The following is a 27217-nucleotide window of genomic DNA, read 5'->3' on the forward strand; positions in this document are numbered from 1 at the left end:
TTTTAAGGTATTATTTTGAGGCCCTTTTAAGGTAGTATTTTGAGACCCTTTTAAGGTAGTATTTTGAGGCCCTTTTAAGGTATTATTTTGAGGCCCTTTTAAGGTATTATTTTGAGGCCTTTTTAAGGTAGTATTTTGAGGCCCTTTTAAGGTAGTATTTTGAGGCCCTTTTAAGGTAGTATTTTGAGGCCCCTTTAAGGTAGTATTTTGAGGCCCCTTTAAGGTAGTATTTTGAGGCCCTTTTAAAGTAGTATTTTGAGGCCCTTTTAAGGTAGTATTTTGAGGCCCTTTTAAGGTAGTTTTTTTAGGCCCTTTTAAGGTAGTATTTTAAGGCCTTTTTAAATTACTTTGATTCATTTTTAATACGTTCTTAGTTATTAATTTGACGCCATTTTAACGTTGTATTTTGAGACCTTTTTAAATTACTTTGATTCCTTTTTAATACCTTTTTAGTTATTAATTTGACGCCATTTTAACGTAGTATTTTGAGGCCTACTTTTGCTCTATCGAAAGGATGAATATGAAAATTAGTTATTTAAATATTTTTGGTAAGCCTCGGTCACAAAAATCACTTCTGAGTAGGTTTTAAAAGTTCCGTCAGTGTGAAAAGTCTTTTGATCTTCCTGATCCAAAATTTCTAGGGCTGTGCGAGTCCTCGAACATCATCGAGTACTTTGCCTTTTTTGAGGTTGAGTACTCGAACTTGACATCGAAAAAGTAATTAGAGAATACTCGTCGATTACCGAGTACCAAAAATTGCATATTCGGGTAGCCGATTACTCGAATAAGCTGCTCTCTAAACTCGTCGAGTATTTGTTTTTTCTATCATCGTTTCTTCAAAGTTCAAAGAGGGGTTTTTACAACTTTTTCGGGGGCAATAAACGGTACCTACCAAGTTGTGGAAACTGTGGTTCATTTAAATTAAAGGAATATTTTTCAGCATTGAAAGTTACTTTATACTCCTTTTAAATTTAATTTCATAATTTCTTGAATAAAACCAGCTCCGAATCAAATACTCGATAACCCGACTCGTTAAAAATATTACTCGAGGTTTTTTTTAGTTACTCGACTCGAATAAGAGAAAGTTTCCCCTTAATCAAGTACTCGATTACTCGATTCGACTTCAATATTACTCGACTCGAATACTCGATGAAAAAAAATTGATACTCGATAATCGATTCGATTGCCTAAGCCACTAATCGCGCAACCCTAATCATTTCCGCTATATTGGTTCTAATTTGGTCTCGATATCGTCGGATCTTCGCAGGAATTCTTCTAAACGCCATTCTACCGCAGCGATAGCAGCGGCCGCCGCGTGTACTTCGAATCCCAGCAATGGGAATGGCTATGGCGGCAGTAGCAGCAAAGCGGACGAGAAGTCTCGCATTTTGGCTTCTCTGGTGACTTCTAATTCGAACAAACGGAGAATGAGTTTGGACGAATTTATTCGAATGAGTGAGCGGAAACTACAGGCGAATCGCGACAACGCCAACAACCCTTCCTCGCCCAACCGGCCCACTTCGCTGGAAGCCGTCAAAAGACGTCTCGAGGGTCAGTATTATATTCCAGTTTAAATGACGCGAAGAAAATTGTTAGAGACTAGATTTTGCTGTTAAATATTTCAAGATAAAAAGCAGACCCTTCCGTAATTTTGTTTATAAAACCCCTATGTTGCGTCCAGTAACTCTCAACGAAGTATTTTCCTTGAGACCGATTAGGTCTAATTACTTAGTTCGAAGGAGTCAAAGAACACAGATTAGGCCTAATTACTTAGTTCGAAGGAGTCAAAGAACAAAGATTAGGCTTAATTACTTAGTTCGAAGGAGTCAAAGAACGCAGATTAGGCCTAATTACTTAGTTCGAAGGAGTCAAAGAACACAGATTAGGCCTAATTACTTAGTTCGAAGGAGTCAAAGAACACAGATTAGGCTTAATTACTTAGTTCGAAGGAGTCAAAGAACACAGATTAGGCTTAATTTCTTAGTTCGAAGGAGTCAAAGAACACAGATTAGGCTTAATTACTTAGTTCGAAGGAGTCAAAGAACGCAGATTAGGCCTAATTACTTAGTTCGAAGGAGTCAAAGAACACAGATTAGGCTTACTTACTAAGTTCGAAGGAGTCAGAGAACACAGATTAGGCCTAATTACTTAGTTCGAAGGAGTCAAAGAACACAGATTAGGCTTACTTACTAAGTTCGAAGGAGTCAGAGAACACAGATTAGGCCTGATTACTTAGTTCGAAGGAGTCAAAGAACACAGATTAGGCCTGATTACTTAGTTCGAAGGAGTCAAAGAACACAGATTAGGCTTAATTACTTAGTTCGAAGGAGTCAAAGAACACGGATTAGGCTTAATTACTTAGTTCGAAGGAGTCAAAGAACACAGATTAGGCTTGATCATTTACAAGTTAGTTCGAAGGAGTTAAAGAACACAGATTAGGCTTAATTACTTAGTTCGAAGGAGTAAAAGAACACAGATTAGGCTTAATTTCTTAGTTCGAAGGAGTCAAAGAACACAGATTAGGAATAATTACTTAGTTCGAAGGAGCCAAAGAACATAGAGCCACCTGGCGGCCAACACGAGATGCTCCTATAGGCTGCGTTCAGTAACTCTCAACGAAGTATCTGAAAAATTATTTTCGTTGAGACCGTTGCTAACGTTACGTAGGATCTTGTTGAACGCTTTTACCCTTGTTGTAAATTTTGTAAAATATTATCTGTTGCGGCGTCTGCAGCTAATGCAGCGACGTCACGTGACTTTTGAGCAACGGTAAAAACAAATTCTTACAGCCGATGACTTCGTTGCTCAACGGACGGGCAACGTGACGTCAAAACCGGAAGTCAAAAAACCCGTTCATTAAAAAACCGCTGACCATTGAGCTCAGCGCCGAGCTTTTTCAGAGTTACTGAGCGCAGCCATAGTTAGGCTTAGATATTTACGTTTGCACTAAAAACAGATAAGCTTCGTCCGTAGTTTAAATTTTGGGAAAAATGTATCGCTACCTACCGACCTAAATTTAATTTGATTATATATGAAAGCTGTCTGCTGGTTCAAAATTACCTCTGCACAACAGCTGAAAGCCCAACCGCAAAGTCGTCCGCTGTTAAGTTGACGGATATTAAAGAAAATGGCGCTATATTTCCTAAGTTCAAATTCGGGGGATAAGTAGACCTTTCAATTATGTAATTGTTAAAACAGAAACGTTCAGCTTGAACGAAAAAGAGGCTTTTACTGTATTCTTCTCCCTTAAATAGTCGCTTGATGACTTAGGCCTTGGCTATTAGCCTAGCTGATTATTATTATTATATGGTTGTTTTAATTCCGCGTGGTTGTTGAAGGAAATGACGATGACGAGGACGAAGACGACGCTTCGGCCAATGGTGACGTGTCGGACGGCGGAGGCGGAGGTCCCTGTTCCTCGACAGACCACGTGATGGAAACGAGCTTCACGAACCACTTGTCCCCGCTGCTGGCCCGCTACTCCGCGCCATCTTTCACCGAATTCCATTCAATCCGAGAGCAGTCTGTGGAACAAACCTCCTCTTCGTCGGACTCCATCTCCTTCGACCAGCCTTGCACCAGCGAGGTAAGTGACGACGCCTTCAATCCCCGCCGCACCGCCGCCTTTGACCGTTACGAGTCTACCGTCTTCAAGGTCAAAGCCGAGATATCCCCGTGTCCGCGCATGTCGCCCGCTCTTTTGCTGGCGGCGGTCAAGTCCAGCAACAGCCAGTTTAACCGGAGACAAGCTTCCAAATTGGGTTTGACCGAAGAGATGGAAATGCGGGAAGTTGAACCCTCGACCACCTCCAACCAAAGCGCGCCGTCACCCGGATCTCCCGACTGCAACCGCGACAATTTCCACCAAGAAGAGGAAGGTAATTGCAGTCAGGACGAAGGATGCGATCCGGGTTTGGCGGAACAACCAACTAGAGACATGGCCAACGATTCGGGGCCCCAAATTACCATCTTCGTGGAAGACGAAGATAACGAAATATACGCCAGTGACTATCCAATGGTTTCCTTACAGGTAAATGTTACATTTTTTGTTATTTTTGATTTACCTTAACCGCAAGCGTGGTACTTTTGTCGGTTAGGTGCCAACGTCATCCCCTCATACCCCCGTTTCCCCCAAAACTCCTCCCGCCCATCGGCCGTGGTCGCCCGCTCCTCAGAAGCACAGTTTGAAGTCGCCCATGTCCCCGAAACCGGCAATGAGGAAGGAAGACGAAAGTGACCGGCGCCATTCGATCGCCTGTCCGGGTGACGCTCCAGGGTGCTCCTTTATCGAACTGCCTCGATCCTACACACCCACGTCGCAGTGTTGCGCAGCCGCAGTTGCCGCGGCTGCTTTGGACGCATCCACCCAGGTAAGTCTTAAAGGGGAACGGTCAAGTTTAACCAGTTATATAGCCCTATAGCCCGTTAAAAACTAAAATTTATGGCGAAAACCGCATCAAAAAATATTAAGTGGTTAATTTTTAATAAAATAAAGAAATTCCGGGAAATCGAATAGCGCGCGTCCACCGCGACCCCTGGTGAGAAGTTGGTGAGACAGAAAAACAACATGGCTGCGTTCAGCAGAGCTCATCGGACTCACCGATTACTAATCGGTGACATTGGTTTTCAACTGTACGGTTATTCGCGTTTCCGGTTTTGACGTCACGATAGTCATCGGTTACTCACCGAAGTCATCGGCTGGAAGAGCCGGTTTTTCCGATGACTGACGTCATTTCTGACGTAAAACTACTATAAAAGCTACGCCATTTTAAAAAACACCGGTGACTGAATAAAAGCGTTCAGCAACTTACGACGTCATTATGACGAATAAGCTCATCGGTGGGAAATATCAAATCCATCATGTTTTTTTTATATGCAAATAAGGCGATAGTTGGAAAAGCTTGGCCGTTCCCCTTTAAGTTCAATTTTTAAGCGCATCTTCGTAGATTATCACCGGCCCATGCTAGTGGTAGATGTCTTCTTAAGTCTCGCTCGAGAAATCTCGCGTCGTAAAATTTTCAATTTGTCGTTCCAGGTGACCATTCTGAGTTTGCCGAAGCACCACATCACGTTTCCGGGCTCCCCTAAATTGCGAAAACAGCACAGCGACGGTAGTGGTCCTCCTAGCGGGGGTAAAGAAATCCCCAACGTCCCTACTCGTAAATATTCCGTGGAGTTGACTGCCCCCAAGATTCTCATCACGGCCAACATGAGTTCGTGCGACTCGGACGAAAGCAGTCCTCCGCGGACGCCTAACCCCGCCGTCAAGAATATGAACTACTTGAGCCCTTTGACAGTCATCTGCGGTGACCGGACAATTTCCGAGTCCAACCTGAGCACCTCGGGCTATTCCTCGCTGTCCAGTCCCGGACTGTCCCGCTGCAACTCGAGCAGCCCTTTAGCGGACGAACTGTCCCAAGAGCAATCTCAAATGGGGGGTTACGGAAAGCGGTTGTTGTCACCCGCGCGGGGTTCGAATCTTCAGCAGCAAACGCACGGACATCATTTACAGATACCCAGTACGAACATGGGGGGACTGGCCCCTCCTACGAACTTGGTGCTGTCCCCCGGATTCTTGCAACCGAAAGGTTTCGCCTTCCCCACGACGCCCTCTAAGCCGCCGGGACTCTGCTTAGAAGTACCTCCCGTTTGCGAGACTGTGATGTCAGTGCATCAGACTCAGCGGCGCGGCTCGGACGGAGCGCCGTGGTTCGTGCCCCGGAAAGGCGTCGGACTCCCCGGGCAAATCCTACCACCGGCCGCCTTGACCGCGGCTTCCAAAGAACGACTTAGAAGGAAAGGCAGTTATTTGACCACCAGCGCCGAAGACTCGGTGGACGACGAAGGCATCGTGGTTGATCCCATCGATTTGAAGATACGTCGCGGCGACTTGAAAAGCGCCAAAGAACTGGAACTGTACATGGCTTCCCGGAAGTTCGAAGAGCCGGTTCGCGACACGGACGTTACCAAATCGAGTTCCTCGGAGAGGTTGAAACAAGAAGCGTCGCGCGTGTCCGATAACACGCAAGCCACTCACGTCGTCTTGGTCGTAGAAGAAGATTCCCACCAACTTCAATCTCAGCAACAGCAACAACAGGTTCAAGTACCGGTAATTGACCTTCACTTATTCCCATGTACGCAACCCCTATTGTCTCCCATTTCGGAGTAGTTGTAGACGCTATAAAGCATGCGGTTGTCCAATGAGCATGCCGATTCACGAAATTAGACCGCGATGTATAAAAGCACGCGTAATCTTCTCGGAGAGACGCGTAATGGAGCACCCGACACGATGTGGCCTATAATATGTTTGTTATTTGTAGGTCAGCGGAGTCTCCGTGACCCCGGCCCGAGTGTCCAGTCCCAAGTGTCTTCCAACTAGCGCGGCCACCGGGCTCAGACCGGAGAGAACTAAGAGACACTCGGCCAATCTCGGGTTGGGCGGCGCCGCCGAGAGAAGCGGCGCCGAAAAGTGCCGCAAGAGTCCGCTGTCGTCACCCGTGCCTTCCAAGGATACGTCAGAGGCGACTAGCGGCGGCGGGTGGGAAAGCGTCGGCGCACGCATCCCCAGGAACACTTCGCGAACCTCCATCTTAGCCTGCAAGGTCGTGTCTTCCTCGGACACGGACGATCCCGAATTCAGTTTGGGGAACGGTTCCCGGCCCCACCACCCCAAAGCCCAACCTAAGCGCGCCACCCGCGCCAAGACGGAAATACAAGGAAGGACTAAAACCGATATGGAACTTCGCGATTTGTCTTCCGCCTTCGCGAACCCGGACACCGGCCACAGTCACGGACAGTTTCATTCCGTCGTTGTCAGCCCCGTTAGCGGCCCCACGACGGCTTCGGTCAGCAGCGGCTCTCCCCTTACCTCTCGGACCAGGCGGTCTTCGTCGTCGGAATCGTTACCTTCCACCGCCGAGGACCACGACCAGACTGGCACCGAAGAAACGGCGTCGTCGACCGACGGACCAACCAGCCAGCGAATCGACAATAACAAGGTAAATCCGAAAACAATCGTCTCTCCTTTCTTTCGATTGGTAATTGATTTTTTCTTCGACTAAAACACGATGATTTAGTTCGAAGCAGCGTACGCCGCTGTCATTCTGGGTTCTTCCGCCGCGGTCAATCAATCTGACCAACCACCCAGTCGGAAGCGAAGGATTCAAGAAGATTCTTCGCCTTGGGTCAGTTCCGATTTAGAACTAACCAACTGGACAGTTTCCGTTGCACCCGAGGAAAGATTGGTCAAAAGTCGATCCCAACTCGCTTCGCAAAAGTAATTCTTCTTTCGTAGTTTGTTGTGGTCTTTACAGAAGGATGCGCGATTTTACGCGAAGCTCAGATCGTTAAGGGGAAACCCTATTAATGTTTAGTCACGTTTTCTGCCAACAGATGGGTAAAGCATCGTCCTTTAATTAATTCTTATCTCGAGAACCAAATAAGAAAAATGATAATAAGTGTTGTTACGTACTTACGTGTTTAGAAGTGCAGGGTTTGGGGAAAAACCTGGTTATAAAAAAAATGTTTTGTGTGTATTTATTTACACTTTCACGTACTGTGTCCGCCTCCGCGAGTCCGCCGCCGGTGTTCGCACGATTTCTCGCGGTACGTTAGAGATACGTGACACGTGATACGTCAATTGAAAATATCATACCCTCTTCGGCATTGGTAACATTTGTGAGATCGGGGGCCCGGAAGTGGGGCATTTGCTCTTTTTAGGGATTTTTGGCGCCTTAAAATATACATACTTTATAAATTAAAATTTGAAGTGAGATTTCTGGCCAATTCGCGTGACCCCACAACCCGCGTACGCACTATTGTCATATTTGAATTTCGTGTTCATCGTGACAGCTAGGAGCAACAAACCAGGGGCGTAGGAACCAGGGGGGGCAAGGGGGGCAATTCCCCTCCCTGGAGTTTTACTGGGAGAGGCAACTAATGTTATTGCCCCCTCCAACTTTTAGGTCAGTTGAAAACTTCGCAAGGCTCAAATTATCATTTTAAAAGCAAATAAAGCTTATATAACCTCAAGTGTGTTTAAATTTCAGTTTTTTCCCGCCAATGTGTATAGTAGAAAATTTTACAAATGCATTCGGAGAAGCTACACTCCATTAAAAATTCAAAACCATTATCCAGACCCCTTTTGGTTTCACTTTGCCCCCTCCAACTTCTAGAACGTTCCTACGCCCCTGCAACAAACACAACACCCCACACAAGGAGAACGCAACCCGTCAAAAGTCGTAGATTTTCTTGTGTACGTTTTTCATTGGCTAGACGCTTTAGCGACTGCTGCCGTCGGAAGGGGAAAATTCGTAAATTGTCTTCCCCCCCGCCCGTAAAACCCTCAGCGTAAAGGCTCGTGACGCTCGTCCAATGAAATTCGTACACAACCCTTCGTTAGCGTGTTTAAAGGCTAGCTGCGTTCTCCTTGTGTTTGTTGCTCCTAGGTGACAGGCTCCATCTAACTCTTGAGAGTTGTTTCGCTACCTTGTTTCCAAAACCAGGTAACTCTAAATATTCGGTTTGTATAAAAAATAGTTTAAATTGACTTGTTCACGTTTCGCTACTTTATTTCCAAAACCAGGTAACTTTAAATATTCGGTTTGTCTAAAAATAAATTTCAATAAACGTGTTCGCGTTTCGCTACCTTGTTTCCAAAACCAGGTAACTCTAAATATTTGGTTTGTCTAAAAATAATTTAAATTTACGTGTTCACGTTTCGCTACTTTATTTCCAAAACCAGGTAACTCGAAAAATTCTGTTTGTCTAAAAATAATTTAAATTTACATGTTCACGTTTCGCTACTTTATTTCCAAAACCAGGTAACTCGAAAAATTCTGTTTGTCTAAAAATGAATTTAAATTTCCGTGTTCACGTTTCGCTACCTTGTTTCCAAAACCAGGTAACTCGAAAAATTATTTTTCGATAAAATTGGAAATAAAGTAAATATATCGGGGGGGGGGTGATTGTGTGTACTTAAATGTCCGTGACATCTTGTTTTGATTATGGCAAGTTTTTTGGGTTTAAATCCGGTTTTAAAACACTGGTTTTTATTACTTTTAAACTATTTTTTTCGCTTGCGTAAATTATTTTTAACTTTACATAAGTTCTTTATTAACTAAAATTTAATTTGAATTTAAAAAAATTCAAACATCAAAATTATTTTCCCAGATTAAAAGTAACTGTTTTCATTTCTTTGACTATATTTAAAGGACTTACACTTCTTTGACTCTCTTTAACATCTTTGTTTAAGATTTTACACAAAAACATAAGTTTAGATGCTTTAGAAGAATTTACAGTTTCGTAGTGGTTTGGTAAGAAAAAATGTACAAATAATTGGGAATAATTTAGAGTTAATAGTAGCCAAGTTAAAAAACCAAAATGGTGCTGCCAAATAAATAATTTAAAAACCGAATTTGTAATGCGCTATAAGTATCGAAAACGATGGCTAAAGTCCGACTGAAAACACCAATTTTATATCATATTTATAACATAATTAAGGGTCTAAATTGGAAATGTTTAGATTTTAAATTACTACCTATATAGAGTAGTATCACCTCGTAGCTTTGGCCATGGCCGCCATTTTAGGCGCGTTTTTTTTCTCTATAGGAAAAAGCATGGGTGACGTTGCGTGATGTAGCACAGACACTACTCTATAACGAAAAAATCAAACCACATCCAAATATCTTACACCATTCTCAAAACAAAATAGAGGTAAAAACCAAGGATCCTATATGTTAGAAGGATAGGTAGCCCTCCGGCCAGCCCGTGTTTTCAAAACGCTGGCAGCGCCGTCGATATTAAGAGAGCCTCTAAACGTGGGACGTTTTGTTTCTATTCCCTCAAGGACAAATTTTGGCGGTGCTTCCTCCATGTTTTGTCCTTGACGGAATCTAAAGACGGATTCTCTATCGCGCATGACCCTCCGACGGCGCTGCCGTTTTTCGTCCCTCGCCTCATATCCTTCTAACATATAGGATCCTTGTAAAAACTGATTTATTATATATATATATATTTTAAATTTAAATTGGTATTCCATTTAATTTTAAAAAAATAAATAAAACATTTCTAAACGAGATTTACTTTAATTCACGGTTCAGTACTTTTGAAACTTTTAGACAGGTATATATTTGGAGATGCGCGTTAAGGGAGTAATAAAGGAAAGCCTAACTTCCAGGCTGCGTTGAAACTATAAAAAAGTAAAAGACGTAACCGTTAACGCCAGTTATATATCAGAAGAAAGAGTAGCGAAAAATCCGGATTTTAAAATTGGCTTACCCCAGTTTCGACACGAACCGGGAGCGACTTCGGAGTGGCGAGGGGATAAGAAGATGTACTTCAGAAACGTTACAACATCTGTCATATAGGCGGCGCTGAGAGAGTGAAAATAAAACGTCCTATACGAAAAGTGGAGACGGAGATGTGCACTTTAAGGGATAAATTGGGTCTTTTTTGCGCCGCTACAATGTGATAGAGATAAAGAAGGCTTAGCGAGAGCGGACGACGAGAAAAGTGTATACATAGAAAGCGAGTGAAATCCAATATTAGGACTGTTTTCTTATTTCCCCCGTACGAGGGCTACCGTGCAATCCCCTACTTATACCAAGCAATAGATTTTTTCTATTGACGAGATTTTTACGCATTTTCGAGTAGATTTACTTTGATCATAGCGAAACACGCTTATACGTATTATCATAAGTTAATGATACCTCTAAGTAGACAAATAAGCCCTTTCAAGGTGGAATCTTTGTCCAGAAAATGTGATGTCAAATCTTGTCTCTCCGATTCCCGCGAAAATGAAAGATTTGAAAAATATCTCGGACCCAGCGCCGCTGTGCGGTCGAGAATGAAACTATATTGGGCTGAGAGAAATAAACCAGTAGCAAAAAAACGTTCTTTTGCCTCTGTGGGGGGAACGAATTTGCTAAGGGAATACCGAAATTTATCTCTTTTGGGGAAGTTCAAGCTAGCCTCGCACCAAACGGGATTAAAGAAACGTCAGCTTCGGCAGTTCGAAGTGTATGTTAAGGCTACTTTGATACGCAGTACGGAGAGACATAGGTCGATTTGGACAAGCATATCAGCCATAGGCAGCATAGCCATTTGTCTACTTAGAGGTATCATTAACTTAAATATTCTTATTATAGAGATGTTACGTTTAGTAATATTCCGTTTTCTCGTCCAAAACCACTTAAATAATAGGCGAAACTATAAAGTAAATTTGGTCTTAACCAACTTGTTAAAATGGGAAAACAAAATCACGTGACTACCTTTTCACAGCCAACTTCGTTTCGGGAACTTGTGTTCATAGTTGGCCGTGCGACGTTAAAGAAAAATTATTCCTTTCAAATACTGCAGACAGCTAATTAACTTCGACTTTTCTTTTACAAAGTGTTTTAATAATAGTTAATCGGTCAAAATTTAAACCACCATTAGCAAAATAAAATTAATAATAGTTCGTATTTCTTAGGATAGATGGCGCTGCAGTTCTCCACAAAGTCACGTGACTACCATCTTTTCAGCCCCCCTGAACTTTATAGTTTCGCCTATTGCTTAAACATTCTGAGCCACGGGTCAAGTTTTGGAAAAACAGGTTTCCTAAATTCCTAGTATAAACCTGTGCCGTTATCTAACCCCAGTAAATAATTACAATTTATCAAATATCACATTATCGGCATTTACGTTAAAATGTTATCATATCAGTTGACAGGGTAAAAAAGCAAAACGGATAGTTTAAAGACGAACTGTAAACCGTCAGACAGAAGTTGAGCTGATTTCAGATACTTCACAGTTGTAGAATAATATTCGTAATATTTCTTTAATTACTTTAGTTTAAATTAACAATTTAATATTTTAATCTATTCGGTTTTGGGATTTTGTATTTTTAACAATTTAATATTTTAATTTATTTATAATGTGCTTTTGTATTATTTTTAATTTTTGGTATTCATCGGTCAAGGTTTCCCCATGACGTAGTTAGGTCAATTTCCTGTGGGCTACCTTCGTGAATCTTCGATGGGTAGAGACACTAACGACGGTTCAGCTCTGACTATTCACGGAGGTTGGCGTTAGCCTCGACCGGTTATTGCTCGAACTACTCTCGAGAGCTTACTTAAAGCCGGATTTGGCGCCTTTTTCGACAGTTAGCCAGAGTGGCCAGGTGGACGGTTTTCGGAATATTTATATCGTAAAATGTGTAAAACGGAGCGAAATTTGAGCGGGGGTAAAGATTAATTAAATAAAAAATGCTTTTATCAAAGCAGTTGGAAGGTTGATTTAAGGGGTAGTTCGGATCAATTGGAAATGTTTTAGAATTAAAGAGTTATTTTTTGGAATTATTTTAAAAAGCAAAATATATTTCTAAAATAATTTCCATCAATTTTTTCTCACCTTTTACATATTTTAAAACCCTTTCCTTAAAGGACATCGCACTTCTTCTATGGGATTTGGCTTTCGACAGATGTTTTTCAAATTGAAACATGATTAAAGGGGCGAAATTGTCCATTACCATTTTTATCTAGCTCCTATAGTTTGTCCAGTATCACTGGTCAAAAGTGGACAAAACTTAGTATAGTCTATTTGTTAAAAAGATTCACGGCCCATCGGTTAGCGTTCTACGTTCGCGCGTCGCTAGTCCGGGCTCACTATCAATAGAGTTTTCTTGCCAAGATTTTTACACCTCTACTTCATTATTTCTTTTCTCGCAAATAATTATTCGATTAATTTTCGTACGTGGAATTATTTTTGATTCAATATTTTATGAGCATTAATAAAATAAAACATATCATAAAAGAAATACTTAAGAAATCAGAATTTATATATAATTAACCGTTTCGTTAAATCACACATTTAACACTTGCCTATAGGAAAGAAACAGTCACACCATAATAAATCAAACACTTATTTATCGATTATAGTCACACAGTCGGTTAAAGTCACGGTCACACGATAGTTAAAACTCAATATTTAACTATTTATTTACTTTGTTCGTTCATCGTGCGATCAGAACGAAACCAAATCCGACGCTCAGTCTGTTTTGGGAAGCATCCCGAATCTTGGCAAGAAAACTCTATTGATAGTGAGCCCGGACTAGCGACGCGCGAACGTAGAACGCTAACCGATGGGCCGTTAATTCTTTTAACAAATAGACTATACTAAGTTTTGTCCACTTTAGACCGTTGATACTGGACAAACTATAGGAGCTATGGAAAAATTACAATGGACAATTTTGCTCCATTGAGCAAGCTTAACAACATGTTTCAATTTGAAAAAATTCGGTCGAAAGCCAAATCCCATAGAAGAAGTGCGATGTCCTTTGAGCCTTGAAACTGTAACAGTAAACTGAGAAAATTTTAAATTGTAAAGGAGTACGCGTGTTTAGTTCAGAATTATGTATATTCTAATGGAAATATTTAAAATGCATTTTAAAATCGGCCGCCATGGATATAAAATAGGGCTGTGGGATAAAAAATTCGAAAGAAAAAGACATACTGCGAGCTGAGTTCGAGGACCCCTTATTGAACCGATGGCGGTTTTGTTTCGTGGTTCTTAGCCCTTGTACAGTCGCGTGTATTTGTAACTCCCTTTTAACTATTTGTAAATTAAACTCATTTCTACAGGGTGGAAGCCTCAGCCGTGGTCCAGCCTCGGTACTTCTCCTGAAACACCAGAGTGCTGTGGGTCGAACACTTCTACAGGCGCTGGTATTACCAAAATAGACCAACGGGATAATTAGAAGCGCATCTTTATCCAATCGCCCGAAAAAGCATTCGGAAGATGCGCTTCTAATTATCCCATTGGTCTATTTTAGACTAGGAAAATTACCGAGGCTGGACCACGGCTGAGGCTTCCAATTCTCCCATTGGTCTACTTTTGGCCTCCCAGCGCCTGTAGAAGTGTTCCACCCGCAGCACTCTGGTGTACTAGGAGAAGTACCGAGGCTGGACCACGGCTGAGGCTTCTAATTCTCCCATTGGTCTACTTTTGGCCTCCCAGCGCCTGTAGAAGTGTTCGACCCGCAGCACTCTGGTGTACTAGGAGAAGTACCGAGGCTGGACCACGGCTGAGGCTTCCAATTATCCCATTGGTCTACTTTTGGCCTCCCAGCGCCTGTAGAAGTGTTCGACCCGCAGCACTCTGGTGTACTAGGAGAAGTACCGAGGCTGGACCACGGCTGAGGCTTCCAATTATCCCATTGGTCTACTTTTGGCCTCCCAGCGCCTGTAGAAGTGTTCGACCCACAGCACTCTGGTGTACTAGGAGAAGTACCGAGGCTGGACCACGGCTGAGGCTTCCAATTATCCCATTGGTCTACTTTTGACCTCCCAGCGCCTGTTGAAGTGTTCCACCCGCAGCACTCTGGTGTACTAGGAGAAGTACCGAGGCTGGACCACGGCTGAGGCTTCCAATTCTCCCATTGGTCTACTTTAGGCCTCCCAGCGCCTGTAGAAGTGTTCCACCCGCAGCACTCTGGTGTACTAGGAGAAGTACCGAGGCTGGACCACGGCTGAGGCTTCCAATTATCCCATTGGTCTACTTTTGGCCTCCCAGCGCCTGTAGAAGTGTTCGACCCGCAGCACTCTGGTGTACTAGGAGAAGTACCGAGGCTGGACCACGGCTGAGGCTTCCAATTCTCCCATTGGTCTACTTTAGGCCTCCCAGCGCCTGTAGAAGTGTTCCACCCGCAGCACTCTGGTGTACTAGGAGAAGTACCGAGGCTGGACCACGGCTGAGGCTTCCAATTATCCCATTGGTCTACTTTTGGCCTCCCAGCGCCTGTAGAAGTGTTCGACCCACAGCACTCTGGTGTACTAGGAGAAGTACCGAGGCTGGACCACGGCTGAGGCTTCCAATTATCCCATTGGTCTACTTTTGACCTCCCAGCGCCTGTTGAAGTGTTCCACCCGCAGCACTCTGGTGTACTAGGAGAAGTACCGAGGCTGGACCACGGCTGAGGCTTCCAATTCTCCCATTGGTCTACTTTAGGCCTCCCAGCGCCTGTAGAAGTGTTCCACCCGCAGCACTCTGGTGTACTAGGAGAAGTACCGAGGCTGGACCACGGCTGAGGCTTCCAATTCTCCCATTGGTCTACTTTTGGCCTCCCAGCGCCTGTAGAAGTGTTCGACCCGCAGCACTCTGGTGTACTAGGAGAAGTACCGAGGCTGGACCACGGCTGAGGCTTCCACCCTGTATTTTGATCTCAACCCTCGCCGACACTCTATTCTATAACAAGGCCGCACCAAACCTCGTACGTTCCGACCCCAGCACAGATCCTTTGCCCTTTAGTGGTTCCAATCCGACTAAAGTTGTTCTTTCAGTCTATTTGAGGCTCTCCCATCGCGCTATTCGCCATTTATTCCACAGCAGTTATCGATTTGACATAAGCTGTCCGTTGTAAGCACTATCTTGAACCACTTCATTTGATATTCTATACATAGTTTGCATCCCTACGTCATCAACAACGCAGTTCCAAGTATAGATATATGCATCAAGAATAAATATGTAATATTTGTAATTAAAGCAAGAATGAACCATGGATTAAATAACCTTACAGCCATAGTTCTCTGGGGTACAATATTTTCTCCAGATGTAACCTGGTGGCAAAAAGTGTCAACGACCGGAAATCAAGATTTTACCGATACACGGGGGGAAAATTGCAAAAAGGGGTGCAATCGCGATTTCGTTTTAGTCTGCTATTATTTGTATCAGGGATTGTACATTTTAGGTCGCGTAACAAATTTAATAAACCTTAGACAATGTTTTCGGCCTATACGTACTAAACTTTAGGTATTCCAGAAAACAAACTTGAAAATACGCATGATTTATGAAGTTATTATTTTTGTAGGCCAATGCCTATCTATTCAAAACTTGTTTACAGTTTGAACTTATTAATTCAAGGTTTGAAAGCCTATAAACCGTACGTGATATACATAAATGGCTTAAAAACAATATGAAAAAGGTCGCTTACAGCATTTATTTCCCACAATTAACCAGGAAGTTCCAGAGCCATTAAAATACTGACCACGATTGAATATTTCAATTTCAAATTTTATATTAAAACAAACCGTTGCAAAAATATTAAATTCGCCAAAAGCCGACGCGAGATGGCGACGTGTCCAGAAATCTTGTTCCGGATTTGTATCGGTAAAAGGGGTAAAATTGAGGGGACGGCAAAAATATCTGGCAGCCTCCTTTGAAACAAACCTCTTCCACTCGTAGTATAGTAAAATGTATTAGAGAGAACTATCCCTGTCAAGTTATTTAATCCATGAATGAACCGTACAATGCCGCCATTTTGCTGGTGTAGATTACTTACTAATACGCGAGGGTTAACAGTTTCAATCGTCTGTTTGCGGATTTTAATTATTTTAAAAAGATTAAGAATTTAGTTTCACGTTAAAAATGGTTACCTGCCTTGTTAAAAATTGTTCGATTAGTTCAATTAGAAAGAGAGACCGAATATTGTCATTTTATTCGATACCGAAGGTCATTTTATAAGGGATCATCACAAAGGCCTAATTTGATAAATTTTGCCAACCTCTTTTCGTAGATATTCCTGTCGTCATTTGCTATTTATATAAATAACCCGGGTTTAAAATCTTATCTGATTTTGCTTAAGGCCCATCACGATATTATTTTAAAAACTTTAAAGCATAGAAATCTAATTTTCGTCAGTTTTGTCGCTTCAATGAGATAACCAACAAAATGGATACCTATTTAGTAGCTATATCGGCGAAATGTTTTGAGTTTTTGACCACCCTCCCGGTTTCCATGGAGACCATAGGCCCCTCCCTTCGGTGCAAACTATGTATAGCTATAACCAAGAATATATTCAGGTGAGCAGAGAATATGTCATTTCATGTTTTCATGATGGCCGGGAGTTCACTATCATAGCGGAGTGTCACAGGCGGATGGGCGTGGCTTTAACTGTTAACCTGAATATATTTTTGTTGTAACTATTCAATAAAGTACATCTCAGTGACAAGGTGTACCTATACACTCTTTTTGGCGCCATTATTTGATCCCTCTTACTTGCCTCCCACTCGTCGGCCATTGCCTCTGCCCCCAGCGGGGAGTCTAGTCTAGCATCCACTCTTTGGCTATCCATAATGGAGGATGGGGCTGAACAAGAACAGTTGATACAGAAACGAGTAAGCAGGAAAAAAATTACGATTTTAAACGTCTTCATATTCACGGAGAGTTAGATGTAAACAAACCGCGGCCATTTTTAAGACGTGCTTCACCATGGACAATATTATTGTAATTAGTTTTTACCATTTTGATGTTAATGTAAATAAAAAAATGCCCATTTGTTTTGAACACTTAAGCCTCGTCACGAACCGCTAAAATTAGGTGACCGACATTTTTTTTGTTTACAACTAACTCTCCTTGCGTTTAGGTCGTTTTAGGTGATATATTCCAACAGAGGCCGCCAATACACTTTCTCGTCCCTGTATCTACTGTCCTTGGGCTGAAAGGGAAAATCAAACATGGACGCGCCCAGGAAAATACCGCGAAAAAGAGTGTATAAAATTCTTAAAGCTTAGGGCTTAGCGACAAATTTTATTTGGTAACAGTGCCGAATTAAGGACTAGGCCTACTAGGCACAGGCCTAGGGGTCCACACCAACAAGAGCCCACCTCCCCCCCAACGGCAAATAAAAATTGTGCACTGAAAAATCAGTGGACTTTTACTGTTTCAGAGAAATACATATCAGGCATGTTGCTTTATTATTTGAAAAATCGTTATACTCGTGAAATAAGCTCAGCTTCGGGACACGTGAGTTTTGGGTTTTTACACTTTCCTTATATAGGCCCCCACCAACTTCCAAGGAGAGTACCCGAGGTGTTTATTGCCGATTTTGCTCAAAGTCGGGCGTAATGTAGACCTATATGAGATATGAAATTTCCCAAAAAGAGACGTTGCACTACCCATTCATTTTGCCATGGCAACCGAAAATGGTTTTCACTGCTTAAAACAAAAATAAGATTTTTTCCTTATTTTACCCTAAAATTGTTACAAATTTAGCACAAAAATGTTCTAATTTTCCCAAACTTGATGAAATTTACCTAAATGTGCTCCAAATTATCCATTTCGTTATTTTAAAATTTTTTCTAAATTTCCGTAGCTTTTTACATGGAGATTTTTTTGTTTTAAGTGGTCAAAAACATTTGCGGTTGCCATGGCAAATCGAATGGGTAGTGCAACGTCTCCTTTTGGCAAATTTCATATCTCTTATAGGTTTAAATTACGCCCGACTTTGAACAAAATCGGCCATAAACACCTCGGGTGTTAGTGCCTAGGCCCTAGGGCCCCACCTTCAATAAATGCGGCACTGTTTGGTAAATTATAATAAGCATCATTTCGATTCAAAAAAATAAATTTAAAATATGAAATGCATCTTTCTTTATATATGTTTATCGACAAAGATTGTACAATTATTTTTTCAATATTTTTTGAAGAGTGACGGGAAATTTTCTTTTCCGGTTAACCTGTGATTCTCATCGGGTGTGAAAATTTAAACATTTTGCGCTGCGGCTAACGGGTCGGGATTTTGTATTAGTGATCGGGCCTTTAAGTTTCTATTTGATTAGCAACAGCAAATCTCTACGTACCGAAAGCGAATCATTATACCGTGTTAATTATACTCTTGCCACGTTCACTAATTTTGAACCGTTTCTCAAAGAGCTCCAAGCGCCATCTACTGACAAAATTTGAATCTGGGAGGCCGCTCTAGCGTTTTAACATAAAAAGTGCAAGTTTTTCGGGTCGGGCCGGGTTTCCATTTTATTGGGCCTGTTCGGGTCGGGTTTAAATAATTTTAAATTTTCTCGCGCCAGTTACCCCAAGCTTTTGATAAACCTGATGGCAGAAATGTGAAATATAATGATCCATCATAAATATCTCGCGTTTAAATCTATTAATTTCGATAAGTTAGAAAATTCCGATCCCATATAGATTCCAACTTTACAATATAGCTGAAATACTCGTTCACCTTATTAAGTTTATTAGACAGGTTAAGCCTACCTCTTGAAAACGTGAACGGGGGAACTCGTAGAAGATTAGATTGTACACTCAGCAGCTACAAGTTCCCTCTACACGTTTACGAGGTCTGATATATCCCGTCTATTGTTGAGGGTTGACATTCTTTCATCGTCATCATAACGCGGAAAATTGGTCGTAAAAAAGATCAGAGACATTCTTCAGAGCCCGGAATTTTGTTTTAAGATATGACGGTCCTTGACGGACGATCAAGGAAGAGAGTGTGTGGGTAGAATCCATTTGATCTGGCCGTTACGGATCATCGAGTTCCAAAATGATCTATGCGGTCTTAGCAAAAAGGAATCTTTCGAGGGCGGGAAATAAATGAAAATGCGATAAAAAAACAGGGGCTGATCGGAGGAAAGGTAGGCTCGGCTCTGGGGGGACGACCTTGGGGGGTTATAAATGGGGTATTTCTACTCCTCCCTCCTCCTTTTTGGGATTACTTCAACAGGTTGCCTATGTGTCAGAAAAGAACTGGTTTTGAAGCACACTGCAAGTCTGGATTTTATGTTACCCCTATGTTGAAACGAAAAATAACGCCAGGTGTTTGGGTTTGAATTTTCGCCGCCATTTTAGGGGCTGCCGCCAGCGCCCCTAACCCCGTATGAGCGATTTGAGAACTATCCTAACTTTTAAAATCGTACAATTTAAGCTTAAGTCTCTTATAACTGGAACGCGCCGCGCGTGCAAAACATATTTAAGTTGTTTTTCTGTCTCACCGACTTCTCACCAGATGTCGCGGCAGACGCGCGCTTTTCGATTTCCCGAAATTTCTTTATTTTATTAAAAATTAACCACTCAATATTTTTTGATGTGGTTTCCGCCATAAATTTTAGTTTTTAATGGGCTATAGGGCTATTTAACTGGTTAAAGCTTGACCGTTCCCCTTTAAACATAAGCCATAGCGGACGATTTATCGATTTAAAATATGATCCTTTTAACGAGGAAAGAGATTTGTCAGATTTTTGCTATTTATATAGTCTTTATTTAATAAAAACTTGTTGAGGTTAACGGTAATAGTTAGTGTAGGGAGCTGTTGGTTAGCGTGGCATTGTAACCCGGCCATCTGAATAAATAGCTTTAAAAGTCACTTGATGACTTAGGCCTGAGGTGGTGGCTTGGGTATTAGCCTAGCTGATTATTATTATTATTATTAATAGCCTAAGGTACATAATTAACCAGATAAATGTTAAGGGGGAAGAGTACTATGATGTTTTTCGATTTTCGGACGCTAGATGGTGTTAGTATCAACTTTTTTATTCCCTTCCTAAATACTCCTTATTACAAGTTTTCTAAGATGGCATAATTTCAAGCAGTCAGCTGGTATAATAACCAAAGGCGTAAAGAAAGTAAAGTCTATTCAGATGTTGAGGCCTACTTATTTTATCGAGCACGTGAAATCTTTCAACAGGGACGAATCCGAGCGATGGGGGGACCCCTGGATAAATAATCCTTTTCCAAGTTCGCTGGACCGGACAAAGGTGACCCTGTCAACCACTCGACGGGGTACTTCCCCTCACCCAATTGGCTTTTTACATATATTTTTTACAACCGAATTAGACATTTTTTCCATAATTTCCATAAACACGGTATTTTGGAGGTCAAAATTTCAATATATATATATATATATAGCAGTGTTCACCTGATTTTCTGCCTTAGCTAGCGCTTTCAATTAACCTTTGACCCTCTACTATTCGTTTTATATTACAGTTGTAAGTCCTAAAATTACCGAGGCCTTTTATCCAGAATATTTTCAATATTTTTCAGAAATAACCAAAAAGTTTTTATTCCAATGTTAGCCTAATGTTGTTTATATTCCACGGTATTTTCCGCTCACTTTTTCGTATTCAAAAGCAAAACTAAACATCTAGACTAGTCTAGAATAAAAACCCTTAAAAAGTAATATGTGTTTAATTTTTTATTTTGCCGATTTTTTTCCCGATAAATTTATCCGACTAGATTTTATTACGCGCTGTCTATTGCAACAGGTATGACGCTCATACGTTTATCCATTTTGGAGCTGGACAGGAAATAAAACGAATCTGTTCCATCGCGCGGCTTTGCGCCTAATCCCATTCGACCGAAAAAGCCGCACTTTGGCGGATTTAGGATTCGGTTTTATCCGTTTCAGCATCTGTCAGAACAGCATGCAGTGTAACCTAACCTAACCTAACTTATACTATGCTATTTTATTAAATTTTATTAGATACAAATACAAATTTTAAGCAATTTATTTTTGACATAAAAATTTAGCGTAAAAAGAAAAACTATTTTTTTTTCGGTCGCTCAATTGTGAATATTGCGTCGATCGATTAGAAAAATACAAAACCCGCCTTTGGGATAATTTCATCAAAAACATGGGCGGAATTCGGTCTAATGGGAATTCGGTCGAATGGGATTCGGCGCAATGGGAAGATACCAATAAAACCGATCTATTAAGTGGTTAGCACTTTAGCCTCGCAGCAAGAGGAGCCGGGTTCGATCCCAGCTAGTGGCACTGGGTGAAAATCCGGAACCACTCCTTCCGCGTTGAGTTTGTAAGTTCTCTCCCCACTGGTTAAAGGGGTTTTCCACCGAGATCTTCGGTTTCCCCTTCCATAAAAACTTGCTGAGGTTAACGGCAATAGTTAGTGTAGGGAGCTGACGGTTGGCTCGCGTGGCATGCAGGGCTTGCCACCACCCTCCTACGCATTGTAACCCGGCCACCTGTTACTTGATCACGCACAAGCAACATTGCTTATGTGGTCGAAGATGGTGCCTTGGGTATTAGCTCTATTTAAAAAAAAAATATTAAAATTATAACTCCCTAAATATTAACTCAAACATGATGAAACATATTTCAAGTGCTAAAACGAATTGTAGGTAACATGCATTTCAGTTATAAGATTTCGAAAAATAAACAAATAATAATTAGCCCAAGTGACAAATGTTTTTTAATGACTTCTACAAAATGTTTTCAAAAATGCCACCTTCTGATGCAATGCACAAATATGCACGATGTTGCATATTGCGACATGCTCCCCGAACCATTTCTGGAGTCACCCGGCGGCATGCTTCGATGATTCTTTGTCGTAAATCTTCAACGCTCGTCACAGGTGTTTGGTATACGTAGTCCTTTACGAATCCCCAAAGAAAAAAGTCGAGTGGTGTTAGATCAGGGGATCTTGCAGGTCAACGAACAGGACCAGTTCTTCCGATCCATCTTCCAGGAAACTCGTCGTTTAGATATGCAACCACATCACGATATTGGTGAGGTGGCGCCCCATCTTGCTGGAACCAGATGCGTCTGTAGTCGGCCATAGGAATGTCGTCCAACACGTTGGATATTTCATTTTAAAGGAACTCCTAGTAGTTTTGACCGTTCAGACGATTTGGCAGGAAGAACGGGCCAATAATTCTGTCACCTAACAGACCAGCCCACACATTTAAGCGAAACTCGTAGTCCCACATATGTTGGTTTTGACGCTTGAAAGGCCCATCTCTTCCGAATGAACATTCGTCGGACATCAGTAGTTGATCGTGAAAATCCTGGTGTGCGTCAGCCATGAGGCAAAACCAATTGCAGAAGTCGATGTCCTGGAGACCACGACCACGAAACCTCGGATTGATATTACCCCAGTTGTCGAAGTCACGGACCACTCTAAGAACCGTCGTATGACTTGGTCTGCAATTGGGAAATCTTCGTCTAAATAACTGACTTACTAGAGTAGCATTACGACGACCTTCTCCGTAAAATAATTCTAGCATATGAGCGCGCTGATCTCGAGTGTAAAGAGGCATACTGGACAACAATCGGCCAAGCTGAGATAATGTTTTAACTTTGAAATGTAAACGCTTTAAATACTACTCGTACAATTGATATTTCACGTTAAAAAACAACAAAAGAAAAATAAGCGTAATTTTTGGTCTACAAATCTTTGTTTGATGATCTTACTCGTAACCACGTCGAAATGGAAGACGCGGTCTTTGTCTACTTTGTCTAATTAGGTGCTGAACGTAATAATTTTCTTTAACAATAACTTTTGGCAGATCTGATTATTAACTACATAGCTGAAAGCATAAGTTCCCTAAAATAAATGTTCATGTGTGTTGTGATTATGTACGATTGTTTACGTTAAAGGCTGCTAGTACAACTTGTTTTTCCCCCGACCTCCAAACTCAGTGAAAAATAGGTCTTTTTCAACCGAAACAAAATTATTTTTACACTTTCGACTATGCCCTACAACTTTTCTATTGAAACATTTTGCGTGACACCTACCGGTGAAAAAATAAATTTTCCAAAACGGCACAAAATCGTTCGATTTTTCTGAAATTTAGTAACCAAAGCCTTCCATACCTAACAAATAAACCCTGAAAATTTCAGAACCCTAGCATAAATACATTTTGAGAAAAATGGCCTGATCGAGCAAATTGAGACACCCTGTATATTTCTACTATTTATTTCTGTTGTTTGTCTGCCCTACAATGGGGAAAGTAAGCGAATCGCACTATTTTTGTGTGCTCTCCCAACCTGTGGTCCGCGGGCCATGTCATTCTGTCTGTCGGTCTAATATATTTCTAAAAATGTGTCTGTCTATGTCTATCTCGCTATAGGCGTCCATACCCTTTGCCCTACAACGCCCAAATTGGCCACATTTCTCCGCGGGTCAATTACCTTACTGAAGGTCCGAATGTAGCCAATACAAGGGCTCAGTTTTCTCTTTTGAACCCGACCACTTCTTTAACTTTCAGGGGTTCAAAGAGAAAAGTAAATTGTTATTGTTACATTTGATTTGTGAAGTTGCGGGTTGTGTTTTTATGAATTTCAGTGTTCTCGGATGATGTAAACAATGTTTATAAAGAAGTAATTTTTGCGTCCTATAACAACCGAAGCAATTATAATAATAATATAATAATTATAATAATTATAATAATATAATAGTTATAATAATTATAATAATATAATAGTTATAATAATTATAATAATATAATAGTTATACTAATTATAATAATATAACAGTAATATTATAATTATAATAATTATAATAATATAACAGTAATATTATAATTATAATAATTATAATAATATAACAGTAATATAATAATAATGTAATAATAATATAATAATTATAATATTATAACAGTAATATAATTATAATATTATAATAATGTAATAATAATATAATAATAATATTATAATAATGTAATAATAATAAAATAATAATATTATAATAATGTAATAATAATAAAATAATAATGTAATAATAATATATATCTATATATTATTCTTGTATAATTAAAAATGTGGTAACTACTCAATAGTGAAATCTAGTTACCACCATGAAGTAGTACAAGTTGTATTTAAATTGAAAGTACGGTCTTTCCAATCGTTTTGTCTTACACAACCAATATGGCTAAAACAGTTTTGAAACTGGTAACTGAATATTAACTTCCGGTATTTAAATTATTATTGGCGGCGAGTGGGAAGTGACCACTTAAATAGAGTACTCTAAATTAACTTTAAACACTTTGAATAATGCATTTGGCTCCGAAAAGAAGATTTGGGCTGGCTGCGAGGCGGTTTGGTTTGGGGGGTCTTTCGTTAATTGATGGCGGTGGGTTTTGATTGAATGAAACGAAGTCGAATTTCTTTGAAATAGGACGTACCCTCCGGGCTGGCGAAGAGTGGACCGACTACAGCAATCACTAGACTCCCGGGAGAGCTCTCAGGCCAGCGATAGCGACGAAGATCGTCTGCTACGGAACCAGCTTCTGACGACGCCACCACCGATAGGGGGCGTGACCACTCCCACGTCGGAAGGACGCAAATCTCCCGTTCATTTGCAGAGGTCTCCCACGACGCCCTCTGGCGCCGATACGTTGCATCATCTCTACGTCAAGCCTCATACGTCGCACCCTTTGCGCAGGCAAGAGGCCCTCCAACCCGAAAACGATAGCAGGTAAACGAACATTTCTTTCCGCTCTATTTTCCTACGCCGCCTTTACGAAAATGATTTGATCCAATGTACAAATTTGCATTCAATTCGAATCAAGACGCATCCTGTTTGCATTCAATTCTATTTGATTCAAATCATTTTTAACCCGCTTTTAATCCCATATGTAAAGAAATGTATTACAGACAATTAGCCAATGATACGCTTCGCATTTTCTGACGTCATGGGTGCCGAGAAGTCTGGAAATTCGCCGAAAAACTCGATTTCCACCATTTCGACTTCTTTTTATAATAATTCAAAGACCACTTAACCGATTTTGATTAAATTTTCTGTACTTGCTATAAAATGTTTGCTCTTTCTAATGAATCTTTAATTAGCCATTGCTAAAATTTCTTGCAACCAACACTTTAATCAATGAGCGAAAGGTGTTTCGAAATAGAATGATCGTAAGGTGTTTCGAAATATAATGATCGTAAGGTGTTTCGAAATATAATGATCGTAAGGTGTTTCGAAATATAATGATCGTAAGGTGTTTCGAAATATAATGATCGTAAGGTGTTTCGAAATATAATGATCGTAAGGTGTTTCGAAATATAATGATCGTAAGGTGTTTCGAAATATAATGATCGTAAGGTGTTTCGAAATATAATGATCGTAAGGTGTTTCGAAATATAATGATCGTAAGGTGTTTCGAAATATAATGATCGTAAGGTGTTTCGAAATATAATGATCGTAAGGTGTTTCGAAATATAATGATCGTAAGGTGTTTCGAAATATAATGATCGTAAGGTGTTTCGAAATATAATGATCGTAAGGTGTTTCGAAATATAATGATCGTAAGGTGTTTCGAAATATAATGATCGTAAGGTGTTTCGAAATATAATGATCGTAAGGTGTTTCGAAATATAATGATCGTAAGGTGTTTCGAAATATAATGATCGTAAGGTGTTTCGAAATATAATGATCGTAAGGTGTTTCGAAATAGAATGATCGTAAGGTGTTTCGAAATATAATGATCGTAAGGTGTTTCGAAATATAATGATCGTAAGGTGTTTCGAAATATAATGATCGTAAGGTGTTTCGAAATATAATGATCGTAAGGTGTTTCGAAATATAATGATCGTAAGGTGTTTCGAAATAGAATGATCGTAAGGTGTTTCGAAATATAATGATCGTAAGGTGTTTCGAAATATAATGATCGTAAGGTGTTTCGAAATATAATGATCGTAAGGTGTTTCGAAATATAATGATCGTAAGGTGTTTCGAAATATAATGATCGTAAGGTGTTTCGAAATATAATGATCGTAAGGTGTTTCGAAATATAATGATCGTAAGGTGTTTCAAAATATAATGATCGTAAGGTGTTTCAAAATATAATGATCGTAAGGTGTTTCGAAATATAATGATCGTAAGGTGTTTCAAAATATAATGATCGTAAGGTGTTTCAAAATATAATGATCGTAAGGTGTTTCGAAATATAATGATCGTAAGGTGTGACAAAATATAATGATCGTAAGGTGTTTCGAAATATAATGATCGTAAGGTGTTTCGAAATATAATGATCGTAAGGTGTTTCGAAATATAATGATCGTAAGGTGTTTCGAAATATAATGATCGTAAGGTGTTTCGAAATATAATGATCGTAAGGTGTTTCGAAATATAATGATCGTAATACGATCAAATATAACACATTCAAATTATCAAATATAACACATTCAAATTATCAAATATAACACATTCAAATTATCAAATATAACACATTAAAATTATCAAATATAACACATTAAAATAATCAAATATAACACATTAAAATTTTAAAATGTAACACATTCAAATTATAAAATATAACACATTCAAATTACCAAATATAACACATTCAAATTATCAAATATAACACATTCAAATTATGTGTTTTTTGGAAAAAAAATATTTCGGAGCTAAGAAGGTACCTGTTTCCTTATTATGATGCAGATAGCTACTTCTCAGGTAACAGATGATTTATATACTTCTGCAATAACCAATTATGAATCTTTTAGAGCTTCGTCATTCTAGATACAAGTTCACGCGTCTCCCAACCAATCGGCAGGTTTTGCTAATTCAAATAGGCCAAATCAGTGTAGAAGTCAGATTATTTCGGACGTTGCGAGCGTCATCTAGCGGTTGAAATCGTATTTGAAAACTAGCAAAATAGAAAAATATTCGGTGACATAGAATCTCTAGCTGATTTAGTAAATTAGATA

The 27217-nt window shown here is 40.3% G+C and overlaps 1 protein-coding gene across 1 annotated transcript in view; it reads left to right on the forward strand.

Moving 5' to 3' along the window:
- Positions 1-27217, forward strand: part of LOC149928472 (uncharacterized) — a 249584-nt gene that overhangs the window by 203528 nt on the left and 18839 nt on the right. Inside the window, exons 21-28 of the mRNA XM_090157884.1 lie at positions 1268-1551; positions 3339-3586; positions 3656-4030; positions 4098-4370; positions 5036-6109; positions 6321-6998; positions 7077-7276; positions 24684-24983. Of these exons, the coding sequence (XP_090014010.1) occupies positions 1268-1551; positions 3339-3586; positions 3656-4030; positions 4098-4370; positions 5036-6109; positions 6321-6998; positions 7077-7276; positions 24684-24983 (3432 nt within the window). The remainder of the gene's footprint in view (positions 1-1267; positions 1552-3338; positions 3587-3655; positions 4031-4097; positions 4371-5035; positions 6110-6320; positions 6999-7076; positions 7277-24683; positions 24984-27217) is intronic.

Source organism: Leiobunum rupestre, chromosome 9, assembly GCF_980474605.1.
Source record: "Leiobunum rupestre chromosome 9, qqLeiRupe1.1.hap1, whole genome shotgun sequence".
NCBI lineage: Eukaryota > Metazoa > Arthropoda > Arachnida > Opiliones > Sclerosomatidae > Leiobunum > Leiobunum rupestre.